Genomic DNA, 27,531 nt, shown 5'->3' with positions numbered 1-27,531 from the left:
TGTTAATACTGTATATTTCAGAAAAATGTTTAGCTGCTCTGATTTCTTACAAAAGAATCAGTCCCTGCAAATACTCAAGAAAAGCCAAGTAGAATGCTAGCCCTTACAACTAGCTTGCACTCAGATGAATTACCTACTTCCTCCCAGATTACTGGAATTATTGCAAGAATTTTGTCTTTTTTGTATCCTGAGACCACTGAAGACAATTGATGAAATTTATCAGTCCAGTAGCACATCAGTATTTGACCATGCAGGTGATCTTAACCCTTCAGAAGCTTTGTGAAACACTTGGAAGAGATTTCCGTTTATGCCTGTCTGTTACTCAAGTGTCAGCCTTTTGACCCTGTGAATATCAACACATTACAGTTTACCAAGGCAGTGACAACTTCAGGTGAAAAGAATACCTGTAACGAAGAGATTCAGAATTAAAAAACAGAACAGTTTACCACAACTAGTTGTTTGTGGACCTTTAATACCATCTCCAGCATTCGTTACTAAATGTTGTTTCTGCCTTTGACATAGATATAATCTCAATTTGTTCTAAATGCTACTTCTAAGAACACCAGTAAATATCTACAGACACAAAACCAGAGTGTTGAATGTTTTACAAGGTACATCCCTTTATTATTGTAATCACGAAAACATGATTTTTGTACAGGAATGTTTAAGTGAACACTAATCGATGCAATTAAATTTGTTTCATAAAGATCAGGTAAACGTACTACAGAACATTGTATTGTAAAGAACAAAAATATCAGCTTTCTGGCCTTGCAATGCACATTTTAGTGCAAGTATTAAGACACAATAGTGTTCAATTCAGCAATGTATTGCAGAACATCATGCCACAGTCCACTTCAAAGAGGGTCAGGACATGCAGCTTGTTAATAAAATGCTGTAGTATATAAAAAAGCCACATGTTAATTCATAAAATATATAGTGGTTTATTTGGATGATTTAAAGTGATTTCACTGTGGAATTTAGTTTTATCCAGGACAAACATCCAGAGTGTCTTGTCATATGGAATAGTCTTCTTTTAGGCGATGGCTTTGGCTTCAGGCAGGAATGGCTCCCAGTATTTTATTAGCTTTGTCCCAGTATTTTATTAGCTTGAAGAAAAGGGAAAAGACACTCACTATTAAGGACCAAATGTTGGAAAAGAAAACACATATACCTTTCTCCTCTTGCAGTGAGCTTGTCTCCATTGGACAAAATAAGAACATAGGTGCATCATACATCCATTCACATTATTATATAATGCAGAAAAAAATACAAGTAATAAATACACAAACCTGCTCCTAGCATAAGAGTTGCTGCCACACGTTGAACACAATGTTATAGAATAGTTATATAGAATTTGTTTGCAAGCTCAGTTTGCTAATCTTATCTCTAAGGGTACAACTTTTCTTTTTTAATTAAACTAAGTTGGAGGGTTATATTCCCAGAATGAATAAAGGAAAGACTCCAGACACCCTTTTGGGAACAAGGCCTACTTCTGAGTCACTGGAAACTGTTTTACTGCTTTACAATATTCAGTAATATTTTACACTTTTTAAAAAAACCAATGAACATTTAAGCATTCAAGTCTCTTCAGTAAGTCTAAGTACATATTCATTACAATTTACTCCAGTCTGTAAATGAAAGTATTACTTCAGTTTCAGAAAGAGAAGACAAGAACCTCCAATCGCCCATATCCCTAAGGGAGCTCCTTCCTTGCTTCCCTGAATTAGAGCTGTGCAAGGGAGCATAGCAATAGCTGTGAAACTGCAATCACTCTGTTATTCTCCAACACAGTACAGACTAGAAATAGTTGTTTATGTTTTAGAGACTGCTATACTTAAAGCCTGTCTTTTTAACAAACCTAGTCTGGAACGTGTTAAATATTAACGTGTACAAAACTTAAAATTTATCTTACCTGCTGTTGTGTTTGCACTAACGACTCTAAGTACTTGATAATAACAGTTTTAAAGTCTTTCACTCGTTCCTTCTGTTAATAAATAAATTATGGCATATTAACCTCTTAACCGATTTTACTTGGAATGTCAATATTATCTAAAGTAAAACTGTCATTTACTTGGACAAAATCATACGTGCCTCAAATCTTCCCACTTCCTTGCGAATGGTTTTGGAGATCTGTTCAAAATCTTTTTCCCCTTGCTGAACTTTTGTCTCCCACTGGCAAAGGAAAGACACGCAGAGATAAGACTTTGTATTGTCCATTCAGTCTGTCAGTATCTGAACTTTTTTTAGTATATTAGTGATAGTCACTCAAGAGCTGAAAAGCACCTATTTGGGTTTTTTTCATACTCAAGGGAAAGTCTCACAGTAACAACTTCAGAGTAACAATTTGTATAATAGAGTATTATCAGATCAGTTAAAACAATGGTATCCTTAAGGCAATGCTATCTATAGATGAAATGTAAAAATATCTTAGCATTGCTATAAAGGAACACTTACTAATATTTTTTAAAGATTCTTCAGAGAAGAAAAAGGATCTCTAACGCTTCACCTGCTATTCTCTTTACAAACACTGCTATAAAAGGAAGCTAAACCTGGAAGCTTTCTGCAACTACCTGTCTAATCAAGTGTAGGAGAGTCTCAAAAATTAGTTCCCTGTACTTTCTTAATCGCAGAAGAAATGATTAAATCTTCATCTCCGGCTAGGGTCCAGTATATGATTATCTCTATCATATTGCTATTGCAAATCACAAGCTATTGAGGGTGTGTTTTTTGGCTTTCCAGTCAGAACACATGTTGCTTAGGCAAGCCAAAGCACATGCTTTCTTACTCACTGGGAACTGTTTTCAGAGAAAGCAGGAGTAGGAAAGTTATTGCAAGTAAGAAGAGCACAAAAGGAGAATTCAGAGGAAGTGATGTTGCTTGTGGGGTTTTGCCATATTGGGGGTGTGGCATTCATGTAACAATACATAACACTAGGTTATGTTTCTTCTCAGTTTATGGGAAACACATCCAGATACACAGTGAGAGATCGTTGTCATATACGTTATCTTATAATTGCTTTTACACACCTATTATATTGTTAAATTTAAGCTAGCTGTGTAGACATGCTCTGAAAAAAAGCTATCGGCCTCACACTTCAGATGCATGCAGGCTAGCAGGTATTTAAAAAGCAACTGTATCTGTTCATCTCAACATATTAACTGAGTCCTGGGAGCCAATATATCCAGCAACACTTATCTTACTCAGAAAAAGGCAGCAGGGAAGCAACGTACTTCAACATAGCAATCCTGTTAGTAATCCAGTGGTGCTATTTATTCACAAATGCATTTTGTGGTACAGTGTCAAGTTACTATTATAATACAAGATGAACATCGTCTATGTTCCAATAAATATCTACGTATTTATACTTTTAGTTTATATCTACTCAGAGTCCCCTTATTGCCTTTTCAGACATGCATTATGAAGCTATGCAATACATCATAACAGGATGTCCTTCACGGAAGAACAGCCTGAAGAGTCATCTAATAACAGAAACAATACAAAACTCAGCCAAGGAAAAAGTAGATTAAGACTTCCTGTGCCTTACAACCACAGCAACTAAAGGTGCCCGAGACTTCACTGAAAGCCTCTATAGGCCTCAAGGATCCAATACCCCAGTTTCATCATGCCTGGAAAATAGCTGCCATTTTATAATTTTGTAGAAGAAGAAATTTCTCCTTATTCAGTATGGTATTTCTAGGGCACTTCTTTGGCTTTTTACCCACAAAAAGCAACTGAGTCATGGATGAAGCTCAAGTTGTGTAGTCTTCTACTTTGCCATTTCTCTGCCAGGACTACTATTACAGAATTCAGCAACTCTGAACATATTTCAATGGCAGCAATAACTTTCGATCAGCACTTTCAAACTGTGGGTTTACTAACAACCTTCTCTACTCATCCAATAAAGTAGGAAAAATAAATCCCAGGAGCATCACTAATTCTTTTAATATTGGGACTGAGAAAGGATCACTGAGTATTTCCTACTGCTTTCAATACTCAGGAAGTATTTTCAACAAGAAGTTCCAGCTAACTTGTATTGTGGATGGATGAGTGACATCAAGAGGGGCAATCAGCAAGAATGTGGTCACACAAGAGTGACACTAAAGTTTTCCCAGTAAACAAAGGCCTTTCTTGAGAAAAAGAAAGCTGAGTTAATGAGTAACTTCAACACTGTATGCAAAATATATTGAAGGGCAGAAAGAACAAAGCAGCATGTGGTTAGTGACCAATGAGGAAGCCAAAGTAACTTCATAAGAGAGCTTGAAATCTGCAATGATGTTCTCCCATTATTTAATGGAAGAATACTGATGCATAATTAGAATGCATTAATGTTAAATAATTAAGTTGTCCTACCTCTTCAATTTCCTTAGTGAAGCATGATAGAAAAAGTGTATAAATTATGACACTTCAACATGTTAGATTTTATTTTTACTGAAATTACACCATATATACATACACATATATATGGGTATATGCTGCATAATTAAGCAAAACATGGGAACAGTTCTCCATTAGTGATCTTAGCTCAATTTCATCTCTAGAAGCCAAGAAATGCTCCTCTGCCTACCCAAGCAATATTTAAGTTGTCCACGTTCCCCTCCTCCCATCTCCCAGACTCTGTAGAGACAGTATTAACTGCCTTACAGATCTTACAATGAGTAACAATTGCACACATTTAATAATTTAAATAAATTTCTTTCAATTTCAGTAAATATGGAAAACAGCAGATGAGTGATTTGTAAATAAAAATGGTATAAGGTAGAGCACTAATGAAGAATGAATGAGTTAATGCAGAAAGTCTGACCTTCAAATAATGTTTGTTAACATTACCTCTTTTATCTCATCTTTAGCTTGCTGCAATTTATCAGGTTTGTTGGCAAGTTGGAGCTTTGCTTCAGCTTCACGTTTTTTTTGTAAAGTGACCTGAGCATCTTGCCACTTCTGCCAGCACTTCATTCGATGATCAAACACACCCTGTAAGGACAGACAAATTTATTAAACTGGACTCATTAGAGCTATTTAAATTCCTAGTGGGAAAAGGTAATTCTGCATAAAACTGGAACAAGTATATTCAAAGAAACCTCACTGTGTCTACCACGTCTTCTTGCATTTCGTTTGACAGCATGCTTGCACAGCTCAATACCTTCCACAAATAACAGGGTATTCAAGAAGTCTTTTCCAAGCAGACACCTTAGTGCCCCTAATCATTTTATGTTCCTCATTCCATCAAAACACTACCAAAACAACCACCACAAACTGCTCTGTTATGCAAATACTTCTCTAAAATGCAGATTCTAGCTAACTTCTCATGCATATGTACTACCTGCATATTCAGCAATACGTTTTTGTTCGCAATGGACTAAGGTAGCAGAGTTAAAGTATATATATTAAAAAAAAAAGGAAAGAAAGAAAATAAAGAGAAAAATATATACTTCCAACCACCTTCCAAGTTCAAAGATATTTCTGGATAAAATTTGTAGACCCCTTCCCATGTCAAAAACTAATTATGCTGTGCAGCATGACTTACACCAAAATGGAATTTTTTCTTCAATGAGATGTAGATCTACAAATTCATCTTTTTTTATTTATGGAAACTATTATCTACCTACCAAAAATGGCCAAATTATGTTCTCAAAAATTTATGAGCATACCGTAAAAATAAGTAACCTGAAAGAAACACACAGTATGTTTAGACACAGTAGTGTATTGGTATCCCCAAATACTCTGCACAATGAGTACTGCTCAAAGCAGAACATGCTCACCATTTACGTTTTTTCTGGATCTTATTAATCCATTCCCATTTTTGATCACAACCCTTTTTATCACTGGAACAGTTATCACGGATGCATTCATTTTACTCGGCTAGAACTTTAGGTCTTAACTGTGTTACGACATGTGCAAATGCACACATTCATATACCCTAAATCTGCAAGTTGAGGAATATCACTTCAACCACAAATACTAGTATTTCTCCTAGTAGTACTCACTTTTACTGCAGCAATGAGACGAATGTAATCACCAAGCAGTTCTGAGAACACATAGAAATCAGCAAAAGCTTGCTCTTGATGCAATTGATCTATTTTCTCCTCAACCTCTGCAAGCTGAGACAAAGCTCTCGATAGAGCAGTGTGGTCCTCAGAGTTACCTAACATGGCAGCGCTTTTAGCAAAGGCAGCTGTGTTGGCTGAAAGCTCTGAAATACAGGAGTAATATTGAGTACAATGCTGTTAATTTGTTATGTTACTCTGCAAGCATAGATCAGTGGAGCAGAGACCTCTGCCTGATTTCAACCCTAACTTTACAAACTGAAAAATGTAAGTTGTACTGCCTAAAGCACGAGATAAAATACGCAAGATCACAATGAAACCACATTTAGAAGAAAAGCTCCTGCACAAAAAAACCTCTCCATCAGTAAGTGTTTTGCTGAGCCTACCAATGTCATGCCTACTCTGTCGAGCAAAACGTATGGAAAAAAATGTCACTTCAGTATTATCCAACTGCCTAGTTCAGAGAAAATGCAAGCCCACAAAACAAAAGCCAAGTCACCTATAGAGCAAATTCAAAACAATTTTAACAGGTCTATAGCACCGTTGTTCCATGCAGTTCATAGTGGGAAAAAACACAAACTATTTCACAAAACCACCACCACCATGACTGGAATTTATTTCTGTTGGACTATTTTATTGACTAAAGTACCTTTAACTGTGCATACTGTAATGTATTGCCACGTTCTGGCACGGCTTCAAAGAAAATAAAAGCCCTCATACCAGCATGGCTGGCATCTATGAAGGTAAAGTTTTGAGCTTATTTATTAACAAATGCTAGGGCAACTGTCTCATCAAATCCCATGTAAGTCATCCTGTACAAAGTTAAGTCCTGTGAAGGACCTCTGAACAAATGTTTAATCCAAATTACTTCAGAATTAAAAGTGCAGGTTTGTTTGCAACTATGCCGCTTCTGCAGAATCATCAGAACACCTGGAATCTTTGTAGAAGCAAAATGTCTTCAGATATTTAAAACCCTTACTATGTAAACACAACTCTTAAAAAAAAACCCCACCAACAAACACTTCTTCAAATCTATGGGCAGGTGTCAAATCAACAGTACACAAACACTTCCATTTTCCAATACTCCTTAAAATACTATTTAGTCTTGAATGAAAAATCTGGCCAAAGATTTTTTACTACAGAGAGTAATTCCTCATAGTTATGAAAAAGCAACTTATATTTTCACACGCTTTTGGAAATGTAGAGCTGAAAGGTGACCCCATATTTTAACATAATACAGTGGTGTCAACAAGCACATCTATGGTCTTCCCTGAACTACAAATCAAAGTTTTGGGGTTTTGATTTTTTTTAAATCATCTGAGTGAAAACAATCTTTGACAAAGCAGGAGCACAGGTGACTAAAATATAAACTTAGAGACTTCTCTCTAAAACAAGTAAACCAAAAGCTTATATTCTAAGACTACTTATCTTTCCAGAAAAGTTTACCTTAACAGTAGCTTGATGATATATCCTTATGTGGACCAAATTAAGAATAGTAAATTCCTACAGAGCAATACTAAACTAAACTAAAGGATGTTTAAATGGATTTAAACAGCCACTTTTTGTTCAGAAGGAAGTGACTTTTGCCATGAGACCCAGAGATACATTTATGAATGTCCACTGTAGTAGAATCACTTGCTAGGCATGGTATTGAACAACTGCAAGAAAAAAAAATTATACTAAATCAATATAGTAACTTTAGGAACGATAAAATATTCTGGTTAAAATTAAGATTAAAAACAGGTATACAAAAAGACTAGAGCAGTTTAAACTAAAAGCTACAATTAGAAGATTTTTGCTTTAAAGTATACTGTATAACTCAATTAGTTAATAGCTCTGACATACTTCCTAAAGTTCTACATACTTCAGTTCATGCAGCCACATAAAAGTGAAGCTACCTTTTCTGTGGCAGACTAATGCTTCGACACTGGCGTGAAGTTTCCTAAGTTGCTGATCCAGATTCTCAAACTGCTGCTGTTTTTCTTCAAACCACTGACAAAAGATGAAAGAGTCAAGCATTACAAATTAGATTACCAACAACATTTCTGGTTTTAAAGAAGCAAATTATCCACATACTGCCAGTGTGGCCAACTGATACAGCTAAGAATTCAAGCCAGTAAGCAAATTAATAACCCATTTTCTACTTCTACAGCTTTAAAATGCAATTGTTGGGGCTCATTAATTCGTCTCATTATTCAAGCCGAAAAATCAGCTCTTACTGCATCCGATTCATTCATCTTGATTGTCATTTTGTTGACAGCGTCGGCAGCCTTGTTCACCATCCTCAATATTCCTGCTCCACTCAGAGCCTGGGTGTTAACCGCTCTCGGCAGCTGGAATTGAATGACAAATAAGGGCAAACAGACTGGTTAAAAGGATGGAGGTTTAACTGGGCACAAGGGGGAAAGAAAAGGATATAGTGTTTTCTTTATTCCTATGTGTTTCAGTATCGTGGAATCTAATTTCTCAGATTTACTACTTTCACATTCTCAAGAGGAAAACTTAAAAATACAGACTATTTACTTTTCTTCTACATCTTTACATTTAAATGGAGCAAACAAGCCACTTGTCCAAAGTTATTATGAACTAGCCAAAGGTCCTAACTAGCCACCTATACACTACAGAGAACAAACTGACACTACAGGAACAGAAAAGCTTAGATTTACTTGCAATGCATGGTTTGCATCGTGTGCTGATTATAAAAGGTTGATGTCTTTTTGCTTTTCAATATAGGCCAATTTTGCCTTTCAAAACCTCTCTCATGCTTATCAAGAGAACTGTGTATTTGCTTCAGCACTTAGGGGTAAGTTAACAAACTTTAAATTTAACTGATATTATTATTCAGGATAGTCTGAACATGCCAAATAGCCCCTATGTCAGGCCATTTACCCTTCATGTGATGTTTTGTCTGTGAGCAGCATTGACAAATCCACTGTAAGTTATCTATCAATGATGCTTTTGTCAGTACTGAGGTCTCTGACTTATAACTAAGATACTGACACTGGCCAAGACAGTTCAGTATTTCTGTGAATCCACTATGCACATTTATAAAGAGATATTATGTATCTTTAACAATATATTTAATATTGTGAAAGGTGCCAGATTGATAGCATGGGTGACTGAAGTCCTCTATTCACAAAACCTCTAGCCCAGCCAGCAGCATTGCTAGCGTTTCCACATTATCCAACCAATACACCTCAGGTTGGACTCCTAGAGGCAAAAGAGCTGCTTTCAAGCCAGTTTAATGCTTGATCTTACTTGAGAATCAGTAACACGAATTATGGATTTTCACCATGTATGACAAGCTTCGCTGACAATTGGGCAGACCAACTTGCTTGAGAAGTCACTGAACAGCAAAGAGAGTGGTAGTGACCAAAAGCTAAGTAACCTCTGCCATTCTGTTCCATGATGGGTACAATCCAATTTGATTCCATATGAATTTAGGGGATTAGGTCTCAATAAAAAGAGAATATATTGCTTTGTGGGTTATCATATCTACAAACAAGTAGGGGAACGTAGAAGAACTTAAAATACCTCGGAACTTTCCAAGAACTGTCTTAAGTCTGGATCCTGTAACAAGGTTGGGTGTTTTACTGTTCGTTGTAGATACCTATGGTTTTAAAAATTAGAATATTAGATAACAAAACAGATTTAATGTGCCTGACAGCATTGAAAAGCATCCTTCATCTAAAGAACAGGTACAAGGCAGCACACAACCTCCCTCATTATCTAATGCGGTTTGTTAAAAGGTCACCTCTAAAGGGTCAGATGATAGTTCAGTCTCCATGCCCCTTCAATCCTTTGCCTCTCTACTGACTCTTCAAACCATATTTAGGCATTCTGTCACCATCCTCCAGGCTAAGTCTCACATGGAGTTACAAGCTAGGACCACTAAGCTGTTGAAACATTCACTGAAGCCTTGCTCCAGCAAGGCTGCCACAAAACCTGCAACTTCTGACTGAAAGTAATGCAGCCCCATGCACTCCATACAACAACATAATGCACCAAAGCCATGGGCAGTGGTTTGCAACATAGTTTGTTTACACCAGAAACTCCTTAAGATGGGACCTGCCATAACTGTATGTTGCATAGTGGTAATTTTTTATACTTCATACTTTCAAGAGCTGAGTGAAGTTCTCCTCTAAGAAGAGCAAATTTACACCAGACAACACTCCTGTACAGTGCAGTGGACAGGCTTTTTGTTATAGATAATTCTGGTGCACTTATTTTAGAATTAAAGGAAATCTTGGAAAAGTGAGCTAATTATGTTCTAAGTATGAACTATTTATTTGCTGCCTAGACTAAAGCCTTCGACCCATATTCTAAAGGACTCATCCACCCGAAAAAATGTATCAATGCGACTCCTTCCCTTTGCAATTTGTCACGATTCTGCTTAGAACTAGAAACTTGATTGAACAAATATGGGCTGAAGAGAGAAATTTCAACAATATTCTTCCCTTAAAAACTGCTGAAAGTTTGTCTTCCACCAAAGACTGCAATGGATTTTAACATTATGTATTAACAGAAAGTGGGATGTTTACATGGATGCTTTATAGGAATCTAGTACCTCAAAAGATCACGGGAGTATAAGAAAGTATGTGTTATTGCCAATTAAAATGCAGTGACAGAATACTATCAACAGCACACTCTACTTTTTGCAAGCTTTAGCTCTACTCAGGCCTCAGCTGCAAACTACCAGAACAGCTCTGTTACATTAACAAATTGCTTAGAAACTGTCCTAGAAAGTGAGGTGGGCTGGTACTTTTAACTGGAAGTCTGAGTATATTGATACTGTAAACGTAATTTATTTTTTCCATCCTTCATTAGGTATGGCTACCAGATCCTTATTTGTCTTCCTAAAGAAGACACAGGTTGCAGTGAAACTATTTTATACATTAGATTGCTCAACTTTTCCTTGCTTGTTCTACACTCAGTAGCAGGTAAAAATTAAAGTTAATGTGGCAAGCAGCCAAAGAGATTTTTTTTCTGTAGAAATATACTGCTAGAGAATAGCCGTTAGTCCAAGGAAGACTTCTAACATTTTCACTGGAGACAACTGGCAATGTGCGTGAGGACATCTGGCAGGCAGACTTGTAGTATAATCAGCTCAGTGTTCTAGGGCATAAATTTTAGTGAATTCAACTAACAAGGTACATTGCTTTCCTGCCCACTTTCCCCATAGTCCTTGGTTCAAAAAAGAGAAAATTGAAGCAGATATCTTCGGTCTGACTTTCTGGAGAACAATATATGTTTTCCCCAGGGTTAGGCAAGACCAACAGAACCACTGCTTCTAAATATCATTTGTACACCGTGGTGGGTAGGTAATTTTCTGATTCTGAAAGGAAAAAGACAGCTAAAGTTGGCATGACGAAAAAGTTGGTCCTTGCCAGATAAGATATTGATAGTCTTTCTGAAAAAAAACCCCACAACAAAAAACCCAAATGTAATATACTGTGAAGCCTTCCTAACATTGTCAGAAGTCCTGAGAAGCCCATTCCTCTGTATGGAGGGAGTGCTAGAAGTGGTACACTAGTGTAACTCCTTTAACAAATAAATAAAAAAGCAGAAACTAAAGCACACAAGCTTGTGAATTAAACTTTTTCTAATCTTACTTCTGTTGTTCAAGTAAGCAACAAAGAGGAAAACTAGCCATCTCTATTGTAGACACCTGAAGTTGTGTGCAAGTATCCATTCAGCTACCTAAGCCCAATTAGTCTAATCCCAGCTGTTATTCCAAGTCTTCATATCTCACAGCACCACTCCTTCAGCAATAGACTGGTACAACCAAAACATGTTTCACAGCGCTGCTCCAAGTGACAGAACAACTTCAGTAACTTCTGGGTGCAATTTTAAGTGGACAATGTTAAGCTATATGACAATTTTCAGTAGCAGATAACTAAGACAGAGCAACCTATCAGTATTTTGAGGTTCAGCATAATTTCAGATGTTCTTCTGTTACTTCGGAAATGGAAAGATATTAGCAACAGGATGCTGAAGAGATATGTTTTGTTTCAGATTTGCTCTGGAACTCTGGAAGTTCAAGAGCTTCATGCTTTGTCTGTTTGACAGGTCTTTCAAAATACAATCTAAAACCTTTGACTTTTGTTAATTTTCTAGTTTAGCTGAAACTGTTATATGGTGTATTAGTCTCATATGATGCAATTGCATCACAGCAATAGTCATATTATAAAATACCAAAATTAAGACTGTATACTTGTGTAAATTCTACTAGTTACTTTCTAAAGGCTTTCTAAAAGCCATTTCAACAGGGGGAAATGATGCAATGTATCAGTGACAGTACCCTTCCACGGAAAAAGATACGTGAACAATATTAGTCGTATGCCAGTGCTGGGTGACAGAGATCCAATCTCTTATGCCAAAATTCAGCTAGTCAGATCAATGTACCGTAAGTCAACAGAAGGCCATTGTAACTTTCAAGTGACTGAAGGTCTTTCTCAGCCGTCTCCCTGCCCAACAGTTGATTTTCTATAGAACACATTTACAGCTGAAGTGCCTTAATTCCTTAAACCCAAAATGCCTAAGTAAGCTGATAAAGAAAGTTTTGTTTGCTAAATATCTGCAATCTTAATTTTAAGCATCAACCAGTTTGAAAAGGTAGCTATAATCCTCTCTATGAATAAGGCTACATTTCCCATTATTCATGAGGATTATTCCATTTCTACACAAAAATACAGCAGCTGCATACAACCTCCAGAATCCATCTAAGTACAGATGGCCCAGACCCCAACTACAGAGCCCATGTAGTATATTACAAGTCATTCTGAGGCTAAACAAGTTTTAGTTAGATACATACATTACCTTTCTAGAGCTGCTCTTCTTTTCTCTACAAATTCAGTAGATGAAGAATCTTCCTTGCCTACTTTAACCTTGGTCATGCCTTTGAAGAAAATGGCATCATATTGATTTTACTTTATCATAAATAAATCATTAATGTAAATGATGTGATTAGAAGATAAAGCTCACCTAAGTTTATGTATTTAAGTCAAATTACATCAAAAATACTATACAGGAACAGAAAAACCATCAACACTGCATGCTGCATGGTTTTGTGGAATCAGGTCTATGAAATATGCAATTTCCTGTAATATATTAATTGTGACCAAAAGTTATACAAAACTAGTTTAATTTGCATTTATTAAGACAATCTAAATGAAGATCAGAGTCTTACTGGTCACTCATATTCAGAAGAAAACAGTTACCCAAAAAAGCAGAATAGGAAAATAAATTGTAGGTTATAAGCCTTTAATTGGTAAGCTTATTACCAACATTTTCATTCTATTATTTTTCTAAGTTCTAAAACTAAGTTTTTTCATCCACTAAGGCAAACTAACCAGCTCTGAAAATTGTGAAGCATATGAACAACTACAAACTGAATGGAGAATAAAATTAGCAGAATAAAATGTATGCAGCTTTACATCGCTTCCTCTGCCCAAGCCAAGAGTGGCCAAAAAACTATGACAGGTGAGTCAGATTTATTGATGTTTCATGGCATGGGAAATACATTCAAGCTCAGCACCAGAACAGCTCTAAAACTATCAGACTGATGTCAGTATTTTTCGTGCTGAAGACTCAAACTCAGAGAGTTTGGGAACCTGAGTCCTATCAAAAACACCATGAAACACTGAACATTCATAATTATTCTTATTTCTTTAATACACGGGAGAAGTGTGTTATGGTACTGTCCAAACATCTTATTTCTACCTGCAGTGTATTCCTATTTTGTTAGTTCTGTGCTTCTCCAGCTAAAGTTCTAAGTCTGAGACTCTTAGTAAGCACTCTGTGACCTGCAAGGTCAACAGTTCCCAAGGTTGTTCCTCACCCGATCTCCCTTCTGGCTTTAGAAGTTTCACACAGTAACCCATGGAGGGGACAAACAGCATCCTTACAGGAAGAAGGAGGGACCCTTAACCTCTCAGTGAAGCCTTAGGTTTTCCCTTCTCTGTAACATGACGAAAATAAATCTGATCGGCATTTTTTCAAAAGTATACTACACAGTGTAATGTAACCGTAAATCCACAAATTTATCTGTAAAATAAAGTATGTCTTTAAGTACAAGGATTAAAGTATTCAAACAAACGTGAGGTAATTCACATGCCTCATCTTTCTGCATTACAGTATTACTATTCATTAATTTTTCACGGCAGAAAGCATTAAATGCTACGGGTTAATACAAAAGATCCTTCACATTTAATAGCAACAGAAGTTCATAGGGAAAAAACTGAATACGAAATCAAATGACCAATATGAGGAATTCCTAATTTCTGATATTGGCAATTATTTCTAGATATGTCAGGTTTCTTTCTCTGCTAACATAAGCCTATTTAAATGCAGTTGCAAAGGCAGTCTCTGTAGCCCAAGCACTCTAATCCTTCACAGGAAAGGATCCATGACTTTATAGGTTATTTTCTTAAAAACAGAGAACAGATTCTCCAACACACATATGTTAAGTAGTAACACAGTTTGAATGAGTCCAAATCTACCTCACCACTGACTCAATTTTATCCTGTTGTTCAGAGTCAGTAATTGACTGCTTGAATTTGTGGCTAAGGTCTGAAATGCAAACCCCTCCTACCCATCACCAAAATAAAGGTGGAGCTTAAAACTCCAGGATTTATCAACAGTGTAACAGAATGAACAGACTATGGACTTTTGTACAACACACACTACATAACACTGAATGTATGATATTTCATATATTAAGACTTTTAAAAATAAACACATGTAATGTAAACACAATATATCATCTCACTTTCAGCTGTTTTGCCAGCTCTCTGCTTTAAGATGCCTCGCTTTACATCAGCCTAGGATCCCTTCTTTCCTCCAGAATTAGAAATGTATGGACTATGTATTTTTGGACAGAAGTAAATACCACCTGTGCACCGAAGTTCAAGTTTAAAGAGGGAGTTTCATGCTCTTTAGAAAATATCCTACAGAATCTGTGAGTTTTCCCAACTTACCTGTAGCTTAACGTCTCTGTACAAGGATCTGAAATGACAGCCAGTGCTTGCTTACACTGCAGTAAGGCCCACCACTTTACACATTTCCAGGTGTATCAATATCTACAGTTTTGTTCAAGTGGTACCTCAAATACAGTCCAAGCTTTGTCTTACAGATGACCCTGACTGTGATGCAAGTACTACATTTCCATGTAACTGCACACTATCATAAATGCTTTAAATGGCGTATCATCCAAAGGACTTGACTAGAAGCCTCGTTCCATCTTTATAAGACCTGTTAGCATTTGTAATTAAACTTTTTTTTGTTACATAGACTCGTACATTACTTTTAAGAACTACCTAAAAATTCAGATCAAATTTCCAGTCTTACAGACTGAAAAATACAGCACTTTTCCACAGAATTAAAAACATGATTTTCCCAAGCTTTCTGCTGCCTCCATCTACTCAGTATGCCTCTTGCTACTTACATGAAAAGCTGCTGCTCTGATTAGCTTTATAGACTAAACTACTGAAAAAAGTCCTGATCATGAAACAGCATGTCTGACATACCAAACAGCATTCTGGAGTCCAATCACTTATTTATATGGCTAAGCCAAAAGGTTTTACTCTTTTAAAGGTTTAGTTAATTCTGAAAGAACCTCTACTACTTAGAGCTCATAAAAATGAAGTTGTTTCAATGCATCAGGCATGCTTCTTAGTTCATGGAGAAAGGATCTGATCTGTCAAGGCATTCAGGAAGACTAGCATCATCCAGAAGTGTTTTCTGAATTAGGACTTCTAAGAATTATCTAGAGGTTTTAGTATTCACCATGACCAAAAGAAACAGACTGAAGTATTAGAGAGGCGAAGTACATATATTGGAGGCAACCGATAACAGCACAAGCTAAAAATAACTTTTATTTAACATCTTTGTTTTGATAGACTAATCACCTCTTGAAGGGCAACAGTGAAGAAAGAATGACAGATAAGAAACAGAAGGCCATGTTTTAAGAGAAATGTCTTTCTTATCAACACTGGTTGGAGTTAGGAAGAGGCCAGTACATATCTTTCCAACTTAACCTAAACTGTTTAAAAATACAGAACAGGAAGAGTATTTAACAGTTTGGACGACTTGATAAGCAGCAAGTAATGTTTGTGCAGAAAAGTATTTATGTTACAAACCTAACATGTATTAAAATACTTAATTTGTATTACAGTACTTAAACGACATGCTTATTCAACCTTATTATGACATGCAAATTCAACCTTACAGGAACTACACTTACCCACAATACTTTTTTCTGGAGCTGGAGGCACAATGTAACCAATATGCATGTACTTTGTTGCTAATTTGCTGTGCAAGCCAAGAAAATCACTGAATCTTCTTTTAACAGAGAATTCATTTTTGTGGAACATGGAAAGTGATGTCTTCAAAAAATAAAAATTGTTATGAATTACTGATCCATCTACTCAGCTATGATACAAAGTTATCTGCAAGTATTTGTTGGACTAGTTACCTTTGTTGTTACTCTGTATGCCATATAAGCATTCATGCCATCTCCTGTAAGAAAAATTAAGATACTTATCCTAGGGTGACTTATTTTAATCCCTCCACACACTTTTTGTTCCAAAATATATATTAAATAGCTTTTCATTTAGATGCTAAAAACTGCCAAAAGATAACTGAATAAGAAATCATGCTAAGGTCTCAGAATAGTCTTCATAGGATAAGACAGTCTACCAGCTGACTTACTAGGCTCAAGGCACTTACCAACTTTCTCTGGGTCTGATACATTGATTTCTATATCAAACAAATTTCCATTTGCTTCCTCTTCAATCTAGGAAAAAGATATGCCATATTTAACAAGGTAATGTGCATTTATATTATGTATGGTTACAAGGATAAGTCTACAGAGGAAGGGGGATGAAAAGTCAGTGTGTTTGTATAATTAAAAAACATTCCAGACCCACCATCCAATGTTAAATTAATATAACTTCTAACATTGATTGTCACTGCAACAAAGTTAATGTGGTACACTTGGCAGTGTTACGTTTCTGGTTGGACTCGATGATCTTAACAGTCTTTACCAACTGAAATGATTCTGTGGTTCTATGATTTTAGTTTTAAGCCCTCCTGCAAAAGCTTTTAGTATGGCAGCCTTTTCTCAGGACTTGTCAGCCTTGAAATTTTTAGTAAATATTTACCTTAGAGGTGTGTTCATTGTACCTCCTACAATACCAGCAGATACTGTGGTTCAAAAAACACTCTCATTTGTGATGTTTCTATATGTCTCTAGTCAAAGGAAAGATATTCCTTTTTATTAATGGTATCTGTATCAGAAAAGCTTGGCAAGGGAAAAGTAACAGACAGAGAATTTTGATACTTGCCTGAGCTCTAATCATGCAGAATTTCATAACCTTTCATGTAATGTACATAAATTTGATAAAAACAGAGACCTTAAACATCAGAAGGGACAGTGTACCAGGGCTGAAGCAGGGTGGGGTGGGAAATCTGAATAAAATGTCATTTTGTGGTACGGGGAAAGCAGCCAGGCAAGTCACAGGCAAATCTTGTTTGCAAACTCATTTATCAGAGGGATCGTCTAGTAAGAGAACACTCCAGAATGAATAGCGTTTGGCAGTGCCCAGGCTCTGAATGGAATGTCAAATGTAAATAGCAATGTTAAAACTACCATTAGCCTCAGCTGTTTGTTAGCAAGGCAGGGTAACACTAAAACCTGCTTCCTCCATTCCCCTATTAACAACAGCTTCAGAAATCCAAGTTGAAATCTGTAACATGTTAGTAAGAGTTATTACACATCATTAACTTTCCTCCTCTATCAAGCTCACAGCTTGCTCCTACATACAATTTTACCCTATGTATTCTGAAGGAATGGAGTTTATTATTCCTCACACTGCAGATTTCCAATATAATCACCTAAGTAAAGAATTGCTATGGTATTTTCATGAGTCAAATTCACACTAAACTTTATGTACAAAACAAACAGGATAGGTTTTCTTTTACATACTTCCCCTTAGCAAAGGATGATCCTGTGAGTCAACATTTAGGAACTGTCATTTTAAAAGAATATAAAACTTTTAAAACCAAGCAAGACAACTCTGTAATTTAGAAGTTTACCGCGTACCTCTTCTCTGGATCTATCAAAAATCACAGGGGATGTTATGCTTTTCGATTCCATTCTGGGAGCTACTAATGTAGTAGGTGTTACAGGAGTGATTGCAGGAGTAGGTTCTGGTGAAAGTATTGGGTCCCTCTCTGGACTGTCCAATGAAACTTCTTCTGTTGCTTCTAGATAAACATTTTGAGTTAGAAAAGAAGGTTTTTGTGCAATAGAGGTGGATATGTATCACAAAGATAACAAAGATGCATACTAAAAAATGACGATATACAAGTTTAATGAGATATGTAAATAGGACCCATTTGTGCCAGATAATTTCTTTCAATACATAGCTAAAACCAGACGTGACATTTGAGCTTGTGGTGCATAATGGCTGAAAGTAAGATTAATATTGCTGATGCTTTTTTTTTTTTAAATACACTCTTAGGTAAAGAGTCAAGTGACAAGTGACAAGTCATTTATTACTGCATGAGATATTGTGAAAAAGAATTTTTTTTACGACACAAGCAGCCCTTTTTCTGCACCTGTACCAATTTTAGTTTTGGCACTCTGAACAACAGTTGATTTAGTCATATAGATTGATAACTGAGCAAACCAAACCATCTGTTAAACAAAGTTACACAACCATAATGCACCCTCACCCCTGCCAAAAGCCCACAGACTGTAAAATAGAAATATTAGTGGGTGAGACATTCTGACTAGTAAGAGTAACTATCTTTAGTCTCTATCTATCTTCAGTCTCTTCAGGGCTTGAAACAGTTCACTAGAAACTGAATACTTTCTTCAGATTGTAGACACTTCAGCTATTTTTAAAGACCATGTAAATCTCTCCTTTACAAATCCCACATACTTTCCTCCACTAACTGATTTTAACCACTGGCAAACTACACACTTCCTGCGTATTGAGAAGTTCCTCTTCTAGTTTAAATAACTAATAATGTGGTTCTTGCTAAATGTGCATTTTCAAGAATTCTAGTTCCCTAAAAGGTAACATTGACCACAGAACAGTCATTCAATACCAAAATTGACTTCAACAAGTGATCTGAAGTCTTTTTACAAACTAGACTTCCTGTGCCAAGTACTTTACCAAGAGGTAAGAAGGCAATAAAACAGATCCAATCAGAGTTATAGAAAGTTACCAGAAAGGTTTACTATGCAATTTGGAAAATACCTGTCCTTCCAACTTTGGTCTGTATGAACCACTGAATTTTTAAAAGAGAATACACCATCTTTCTCCAAAATTTTTTAAAGCCTGATGTATATAATGAATAAACTAGTCCTTATTCAACAGTTAAGAAAAGAGGAGTTTTAAAGATCATATCTACTTTAAAATTTGTGAAATAGTTACATTGCGTGTAAAAAATATTTTTGTCACTCATAGGAATGTTTGCTTCTCCAGAACAGCCTATAATCTACTAGCAATGTAAAAATAGAACTGCAAATAGCATCCAATGAACCATATAATTTATTACTGCAAAAAGTAGTGTTACAATCTTTCATAATCAATATATCAAAACCACTCAGCTTTATCCCCATTGCCACTTAGAGATACTCTTTTAGTCAATTCTGTTTCTCATTCTTCTCTAACACTTTTTTTTGCCAATCCTTGATGTTCTTCATAAATGAAGAAAATCACACTTCCCTATTTCAGGGGTGAAAATGACTGTGTGCCTAGATTTTATTTGATACTGAACCTCAAAATAAATTGAAAAAAACAAACTTCAAGGTCACTGTGCCTTAACCTGTTTTGAAGCAGATGCTCATTCTGGCTTAAGGCTGACAAAGTTTGCTGTCATCACTTTGTTTTGAAGTAGATCAGAGAATTGCTGAGCTTGGAAAGGACCTCTGCAGATCATCTAGTCTAACCACTCTGCTCAAGAGCGACCAAGAGCAGGCTGCTCTGGACCACATCTAGATGTGTTTTGAGCATCTCCAAGGATGGAGAATCCACCTCCTCATTGGACAACCTGTGCCAGTGCTTGACCACCCTCACCATTTAAAAAACAAACAACATTTTTCTTATCTATTATCTGTATTTCAATTTGTGCCCATTGCCTCTTGTCCTATCAGTGGGCACCACCAAGAGGTCTGGCTCCCTCTTCTCCATTCTCCATCAGGTACTTATACATATTGTAGGATTCCTCCTGAGCCTGCTCTTCTCCAAGCTGAACAGTCCCAGCTCCCTCAGTCTCTACTGATATGTCATACACTTCATGTCCTTAATCGTCTTCATGGCCCTGCATAGGACTCACTCAGGTTTATGTCTTGTATTGGGTAGCTCAGACCTGGACTCATCACTCCAGGTGTGGCCTCATCAGGGCTGAGCAGAGGGGAATGATCACTTCCCTCAACCTGCTGGCAATGCTCTCCCTAAATTCAAATTACAGATTTCCATAGTATTTTAAAACTAAAAACAAGCACTTTTTTCTCCATTTTTAATATGAACAAAAATTACCTAAAAGCTTTCTTTGAAAAGATTTATTTTCCCACCAGTGCTTTATTCCTACTGCTAAATCTTCCTGAAGAATCCTGCTGATGCTTCCTGCCCTCAAATGCCACACAATGCATCTTAAACCAATAAAGAACGTTAATTCAAAACTGCAGATCAGGTGGGAAGTCATACTGAGGCAGTTGCAAAAAAAGCTTTTAGGTTGGTAGAAGAACAACATTTATAAGCATGAAAAAGAGGTAGTTCTCTCTTTTGGTGGCTAACAGCATTCAACATATATGTTATACGCAATAAAAATGACTTTCAAAAAAGCATTTCTCAGAAAAAATTATATACACGCATGCAACATAATATGTTATACATATGATATAATATAATCTAACATACAAAATTATAAAATAAATCCATTCCACTTCAATTCTTCCTGTTTCTGTCACCAGCTATATTCCAGCCCATGTGTTTGGGAAACGAAACCATTAATCACCACTAAGCACTTTTCTGTACCTTCACATTTTAGTCAGGCTTATAAAACAAGTCATGAAAAAATTCACACAGATTTCTCGCTTGCATCAGCTGAGAAAACATTCCTGTTACTGTAAAAGTATAACTTCATGAAAAAAGTGTTACTTCAGTGTAACAAACCAGCACTGCTATCAGATGAAACAGAAGCACACTCCTTCCTAGCACTCCTCTTTTTCAGACTTGTATCCACATACCCATTACTATCATGAACTGATCTAGGTTGTATGTCATATGAACTCCAACCAGGATTAGCCCCCTGCTACTGTTGAGCAGATAGAGGAAGCTACTGCTAAGCTGGTGCATTGTTTCTGTAAAAGACAAAGCAGCAGAAACAAACAGTTGGAAAGGCAAGGAGGTTTTGTTTCAGCAAGACCAGCAACTTTAGACTTTGTCCAAGCCAGTATTCCTAAAGCTGTGTGACCACAGGTTGCTTGGGCATGACCAAATTTTTAACGGTGCTGCCTGCTAGCCCTCCTTTTCTATTTTCCTGGAGGAACTTACTCAGAGAGAATAGCATCTGTTTGTTTGATAGCAGCAGGTCAGTTCTTTAAGGAAGAAGAAAGGAGAATTTCTGCCATACTCCCTCCCACTACCTCTCACCCCCAAGTCTGCATGCATCCCAGACATTACATAAATCTAGAGGAGTGAAATGGAAGAAATAGTGAAAAGGGGTGACAAGACAGAGCAGGACAAAGACAAGAACGTTGCACTTCTTACTTTTTTAAAAAAGTATTAAAATATTCTGAAGGGAAAAAGAAGTTTTAGCTTTATATAAACAACAGCAGCCTCTTACACTTTTTAGTTGTCTTTTCCCCCCCCTCAGAAAACCAGGTTTTGAGTAGTACATAAGCTGAAGATCCATTTCCCAAGAAATAGATTCGTTCTGATGAACTCTGGCATTTATGCTTCTTACATACTTTGAGAAATCAGATGACATGGTCTAGACTAAAAAGCTTCATTGACAATTCTGTGTTTGTTTTATATGTGGGGTTTTTTTTTTAATGGAAAGATGAATTTAGTAGGTTTCAGACTAGAAACTATGGCACTTTCAGAAATATTTGCTTGATTTATTCATTTTAGATTTTCCCCTGAAAACTCAGGTATTAGGTTGTGGTTTCGTGGTTTTGGTTTGGCTTCTTTGTTTGTTTGGGGTTTTTTTAGGGTTTGGTTTTTTTTTGGTTTTTTTTTTTGTTTTGTTTTGTTTTGTTTTTTTAATATTCTGTATTAGTATCTGCATGAAAAATTTAATCTAGGTATCTTGCTTTCCTGGGAAGTTCTCATAAGTATAAGCTGTTCTTGCATAAAGAGAGGCAACTATTCTGCCCAGTGTTTAGGAGGAAAACATTGAGATCCAACACTCACATCAGCTATGGCAGTTACCAGCACATATGAAGCACTCCCACCAATCCAACACTGTAAGACTTCTACACACAAATACGTACTTCGCAACACATAAGCAGTCTTTGTTATGGATCAATGTCAAGATGCTTAGCTCCAAAAGAACATGAAAACATCCTGCTGCAGAAGACAACTATTTAGGCTTAATTAGCATTCTAAGGTCAACTACACCAAGTTTCTATCAGCATTCAAGCATGGGGCTCAATCTCAGCATTAGAGAGCTCCTTTCTTTACTTTTCACCACCAGTATTTGTCAAATATCATCTTAGAAAGTGCAAGTTTGCATTCCTCACTAGCAGCTCACTTCAGATGAGTAAGTTGTTTTTACTGGTCACACTTCTAAATGTCAGACCTCTAACATTCTGACATGGTTTGAATGTTCAGATTGGCTTATCTCTGAAAGTTTACTCAGGTGATCACATAAAAGTGGAAGTAAGCTGAAGCAGAAACTGCTGTCCAGTTATTAAAAAAAAAAAGGCTTCTACAGAGGTAGCAGTATTTCAGAGACAGATATCCTAAGAGACTGTGAGAACTTACTACACCTAAGTCATAGACCAAAACCCTTACTGTTACACCAGGAGCATCACCCCCTCTGCCCCAGCATTGACCTTCCCCAAGGACACAGCATAAGATGATCCATTCCCAAACAGCTCTCAGAGCTGAAAAAAACAAAAGAACATAAAAAGTAATCTTTTACCAGATGAGAGGAGAGGAAAAATTATAATTTTCCATTTTTCCAAAAATGGTGGCAGAGCACTGATACAACTCCACAGACTTGCTCAGTATCTATGAGCACTAGAGGCAGAAGGCACAGACAGCTATGTCCGGCACAGGCAGCCCACGGCACGTTTCTGCAGCTATACACAGAACTTTAGGCCAACATTTTGGAAGACTTTCAATATCTAGTTCTTCACTCTACCGGAGAAGCTTACAGAGAGACAGGTGTTAAAGACACACCCCAAAGTCCCTCAAGATACTCTTAATATTACCTGATTTGGAGCACTGACCATTATGGTCTCCACATGCAAGAGGTCTACAAGGTAAGATAAAGTAATTCTTTTTTAGCCAAATAATCAACACAATGACTTTCATTCTAAGTGTAAAAGTGCTTAAGCAAGTTTAGCAAGACAGCTTGCTTTTTTACAGAATGAAGAACCACAATAATAATGAATGTAGCAGCAAAATTTACTGGCCTCCAATGACAGCTGGAAAACTCATTTTCTTCCACCTTTGAAACCCAGTTTTAATAGTTCAACCAAAGCATTTATGAGTCACCAGAGACAAGGTAATGAACATCTAAAACATTTTATTGCACATACTGTCCTGTAGCTCCTGCAGAAACACAATAACAAAGAGGTTTTAAGTATAGTCAAAAAAGCCTAAAAAATCCCAGGTTCTGAACTGCACTAAAACTGTACAGGAAATCATATAATTTGTTCTCCCCTGCCTCCATTCCTATGAAGTCGCATTATTAGATAGAATAATGAAAAAGATTTATTAAGCCTAAAATAGCTAAAGAGGCATACCATCACATTTTTTACAAATAAGTTTGCAAAACTAGAATTGTTTATGCCTCCGAAGTGTCAGAGTCCCTTCCTTTCAGAAGCCACCCATAGGATTCCCTTTACCTGGATTTTATCATGTCTAACTCTTCAATAAGAAGAAACAATATAAGTTATAAAGCTGTGGAACTTCATTTTCTTCCTCACCTGTTAAGCACTCCTATAAGCTGTGCTAATAGGCTTATTTCGCATTTCACCATGTTGAAGAAAAATCCCCAGTCACAGTAAATTAAGTCCCTTTCATAGAAAGCCAGGCTTATGCAATCATGCTGGAAGCAAGGAAATAGGTATCTCATGTTGCCTTCTCACATTGTTTATATTCATTGCAAGTCAGTGTCAGAAAGTTAATCAGATGGATTAACATCATTGCCTAGCAAAACAGTCCTAAGAAAGAGAAAAATAGTTATACTTGTGAGTGCACAGCACTGGAACACAAATTAGACATTGTTTTTGAGAACACCTATGCTGACAGTGATACAAAGACAGAAGTTCATCACTAGAGTACAACTGCATTACATAAACGTCCTGTTTAGAACAGGATACTGTGAAAGGTGTTAAAGGTGATCCACTTAGTGGATGAGGATGAGGCTGTGGATGTTGTACCTTTACCTAGACATTAGTAAAGCCTTTGACACTGTTTCCCACAGCATTCTGGAGAAACCAGCTGCTCATGGCTTGGATGGGCATACTCTTCACTGGCTAAAAAACTGGCTGGAAGGCTGGGCCCAAAGAGTTGTAGTAAATGGAGTTAAATCTAGGTGGCAGCCGGTCACAAGTGATGTTCCCCAGGGCTCAGTTCTGGGGACAGTTCTGTTTAATATCTTTGTCAATGATCTGGACAAGGGGATCGAGTGCATCCTCAGTAAGTTTGCAGATGACACCAAGTTGGGTGGGAGTGTGGATCTGCTTGAGGGTAGGAAGGCTCTACACAGGGATCTGGACAGGCTGGATCCATGGGCCAAGGCCAACTGCATGAGGTTCAACAAGGCCAAGTGCCGGGTCCTGCACTTCAGTCACAACAACCCCAGGCAACGCTACAGGCTTGGGGAGGAGTGGCTGGAAAGCTGCCCAGCAGAAAAAGACCTGAGGGTGCTGGTTGACAGCCGACTGAACATGAGCCAGCAGTGTGCCCAGGTGGCCACAACAACCAACAGCATCCTGGCCTGTATTGGAAACAGTGTGGCCAGCAGAAGCACGGAAGTGATTGTGCCCCTGTACTCAGCCCTGGTGAGGCCACACCTCCAACACTGTGTTCAGTTTTGGGCCCCTCACCACAAGACAGACACTGAGGTGCTGGAGTAAGTCCAAAGAATGGCAAGGAAGCTGGTGAAGCTTCCCTGGTCTTCCTTCTGGTCTACAGCACAAGTCTTACGAGGAGCGGCTGAGGGAATTGGCGTTGTGCAGCCTGGAGAAGAGGAGGCTGAGGGGAGGCCTTATTGCTCTTTATAACTACCTGAAAGGACATTGTGGCAAGGTGGATGTCAGTCTCTTGACCCAAGTAACAAGCAACAGAACAAGAGGAATCGGCCTCAAGTTGTGGCAGCGGGGGGTTTAGATTGGATATTAGGAAAAATTTCTTCACCAAAAGAGTTGTCAAGCATTGGAAATGGCTGCCCAGGGAAGTGGCTGAGTCACCATGCCTGGAGATATTTAAAAGACGGGTAGATGTGGTGCTTAGGGACACAGTTTAGTGGTGGACTTGGCAGTGCTAGGTTAAAGGCTGGACTTGATCTTACAGGTCTTTTCCAACCTAAACAATTTTATGATTCCATGTCATATTCTATCTTAGGCTCCATAAATCACTCTTGGTTTTTCCTCCCTATTTGAGAATTTGTACTAACCTCAGTCTGTATATAAATTGACCCTTTAAAGACCAGTCTTAGCTGTATGCAGTATGTTAGATGCTTTCAGTTCAGTGCTGCATGCATTTAAGAGAATGTCTTCCATAGCAAAACTCAAACCCATTAAATCAGTTCTGTGTGTTTTCCTGACAGCATTCATTTCAGTTGAAACAATCTGGCTGCTAACATCTGTTCCTTCTGTCTTGTTCCCCTCAATATTTACTCTAGCCACCTTTTTTCTTAATATTATCCAAAGGAGAACTGGCATTCCTAAAATATCCATTCCAGATGGCTCTATGGTTATAAAAAGCTGGCTTTACATCCTGAAGCTAAATAACTAATACTAGAAAGCTTCAATGCTAAAGCACTGCTGGTCTTTTATAAGTTGTAAAATCAGGTAATATATATACAAAAGAAGTAAGATTAGCCCTCTAATCTTTATTCTCTTTTTCTCTGGAAACACTTTCAGAGACTTAGTAAACTAGTCAATACATTCTAACAGTGTCATGAGCAAATGTAAGTTCAAATATATGCAAATACAAATTCAGTAAGTTTGGAACAAAGGTATGGGCATGTGTATATAAATACCCATACAAAACAGCCCAGAACTAAAGGCTATAAAGTTTCTGTTTGAATTATTACATCAGGGAATCAATGAAAATGAGATGAGGATTATATTCAAAGCAGACTGCCAACTGATTCACTCAATATGTACGAATAGGAAAAGTGTTAGTATTGAGAAGCAGCAGTATTCAGAACCATCTTTTGCCGTGCATAATATACTCCAAATATTATACCTCCTTTCTTGAATAGTTAATGCTCCTACACCTGTAACTGACAGCATCCACAACCCATGTTAGGATAGTTGAAAACCATACCAAAGTACTGACTGATTAATGAAGCACTAGAAATGTGTTGTTGAAATGTATTGACTGATTATTTATCAGAACTTTCACACATCTTTCTCCAAAACATGCAGTACTGTCAAGTATCAGAGACAGAACCATGCACTATTGAAATGATAGGACTGGTCTCATATGCTAGTTTGTTACATTTTCATTATAACAAAAGAGTCTTAAGAAAAAGAAAATACCCTCCAGCTTGCAGTACAGTCTGAATTATCTATCTTTGTCACTGAAAAAAAGACTGGGAAATCTTACGTACAGTCATTAAGTAGAAAACAGGGTGCAACTTAAGTCATGTTTTTAAACATAAACCGTGTATAATAGTATTTACCATTATATAATTAACAATATTATCACTGTTGGCAGAACACATTACTAACCAGCTAACACTGTCACACTATGCACTGACAGTACACACCACTGAGAAACCTGTATTTAGCAAACAAACTTAACTAACGTTACAAAGCACCACAAGAAACCTGTACATCATCATCAAACTACTTGAAAGGTTTTAACACTCCTTCCCAGAAAAGCATGTTTCTTTAAGTCCAAGAGCAAAAGAGTTTATGTAGACACATCAGAAGAAAAGAACAATTACCAGCAAAGAGGTCTTCTCTGTCATCATCTAGCATGATTTCTGCTGGCTTTGGACCATTGGAGTTTGTGCTGAGGTCTTCTGCAGGAACACTTGCTGGGTCTGGAGATGAAGGGCT

The 27,531-nt window shown here is 37.1% G+C and overlaps 1 protein-coding gene across 2 annotated transcripts; it reads right to left on the bottom strand.

Moving 5' to 3' along the window:
• Window positions 1-599: 599 nt before the first annotated feature.
• Window positions 600-27,531, bottom strand: SNX2 (sorting nexin 2). 2 transcript variants are annotated; one of them, XM_010287676.1, is made up of 15 exons: window positions 27,417-27,530; window positions 18,148-18,311; window positions 16,773-16,839; window positions 16,519-16,562; window positions 16,288-16,429; window positions 12,864-12,942; window positions 9,579-9,654; window positions 8,264-8,377; window positions 7,943-8,036; window positions 5,985-6,190; window positions 4,828-4,971; window positions 2,092-2,172; window positions 1,913-1,984; window positions 999-1,084; window positions 602-892 (listed from the first exon to the last, which is right to left on the bottom strand). In XM_010287676.1, exons 1-14 carry the CDS (start codon window positions 27,448-27,450, stop codon window positions 1,034-1,036), a joined length of 1,368 nt encoding a protein of 455 aa, XP_010285978.1. In that variant the 5' UTR covers window positions 27,451-27,530; the 3' UTR covers window positions 602-892; window positions 999-1,033. The 2 variants fall into 2 exon arrangements, with proteins under 2 accessions (XP_010285979.1, XP_010285978.1); XM_010287677.1 differs by having other exon boundaries at window positions 600-1,084; window positions 27,417-27,531.

Source organism: Phaethon lepturus, unplaced genomic scaffold (genome assembly GCF_000687285.1).
Source record: "Phaethon lepturus isolate BGI_N335 unplaced genomic scaffold, ASM68728v1 scaffold11055, whole genome shotgun sequence".
Classification (NCBI taxonomy): domain Eukaryota; kingdom Metazoa; phylum Chordata; class Aves; order Phaethontiformes; family Phaethontidae; genus Phaethon; species Phaethon lepturus.
The sequence above is the reverse complement of the archived record's forward strand: the minus strand, read 5'-3'. Positions and strand labels throughout refer to the sequence as shown.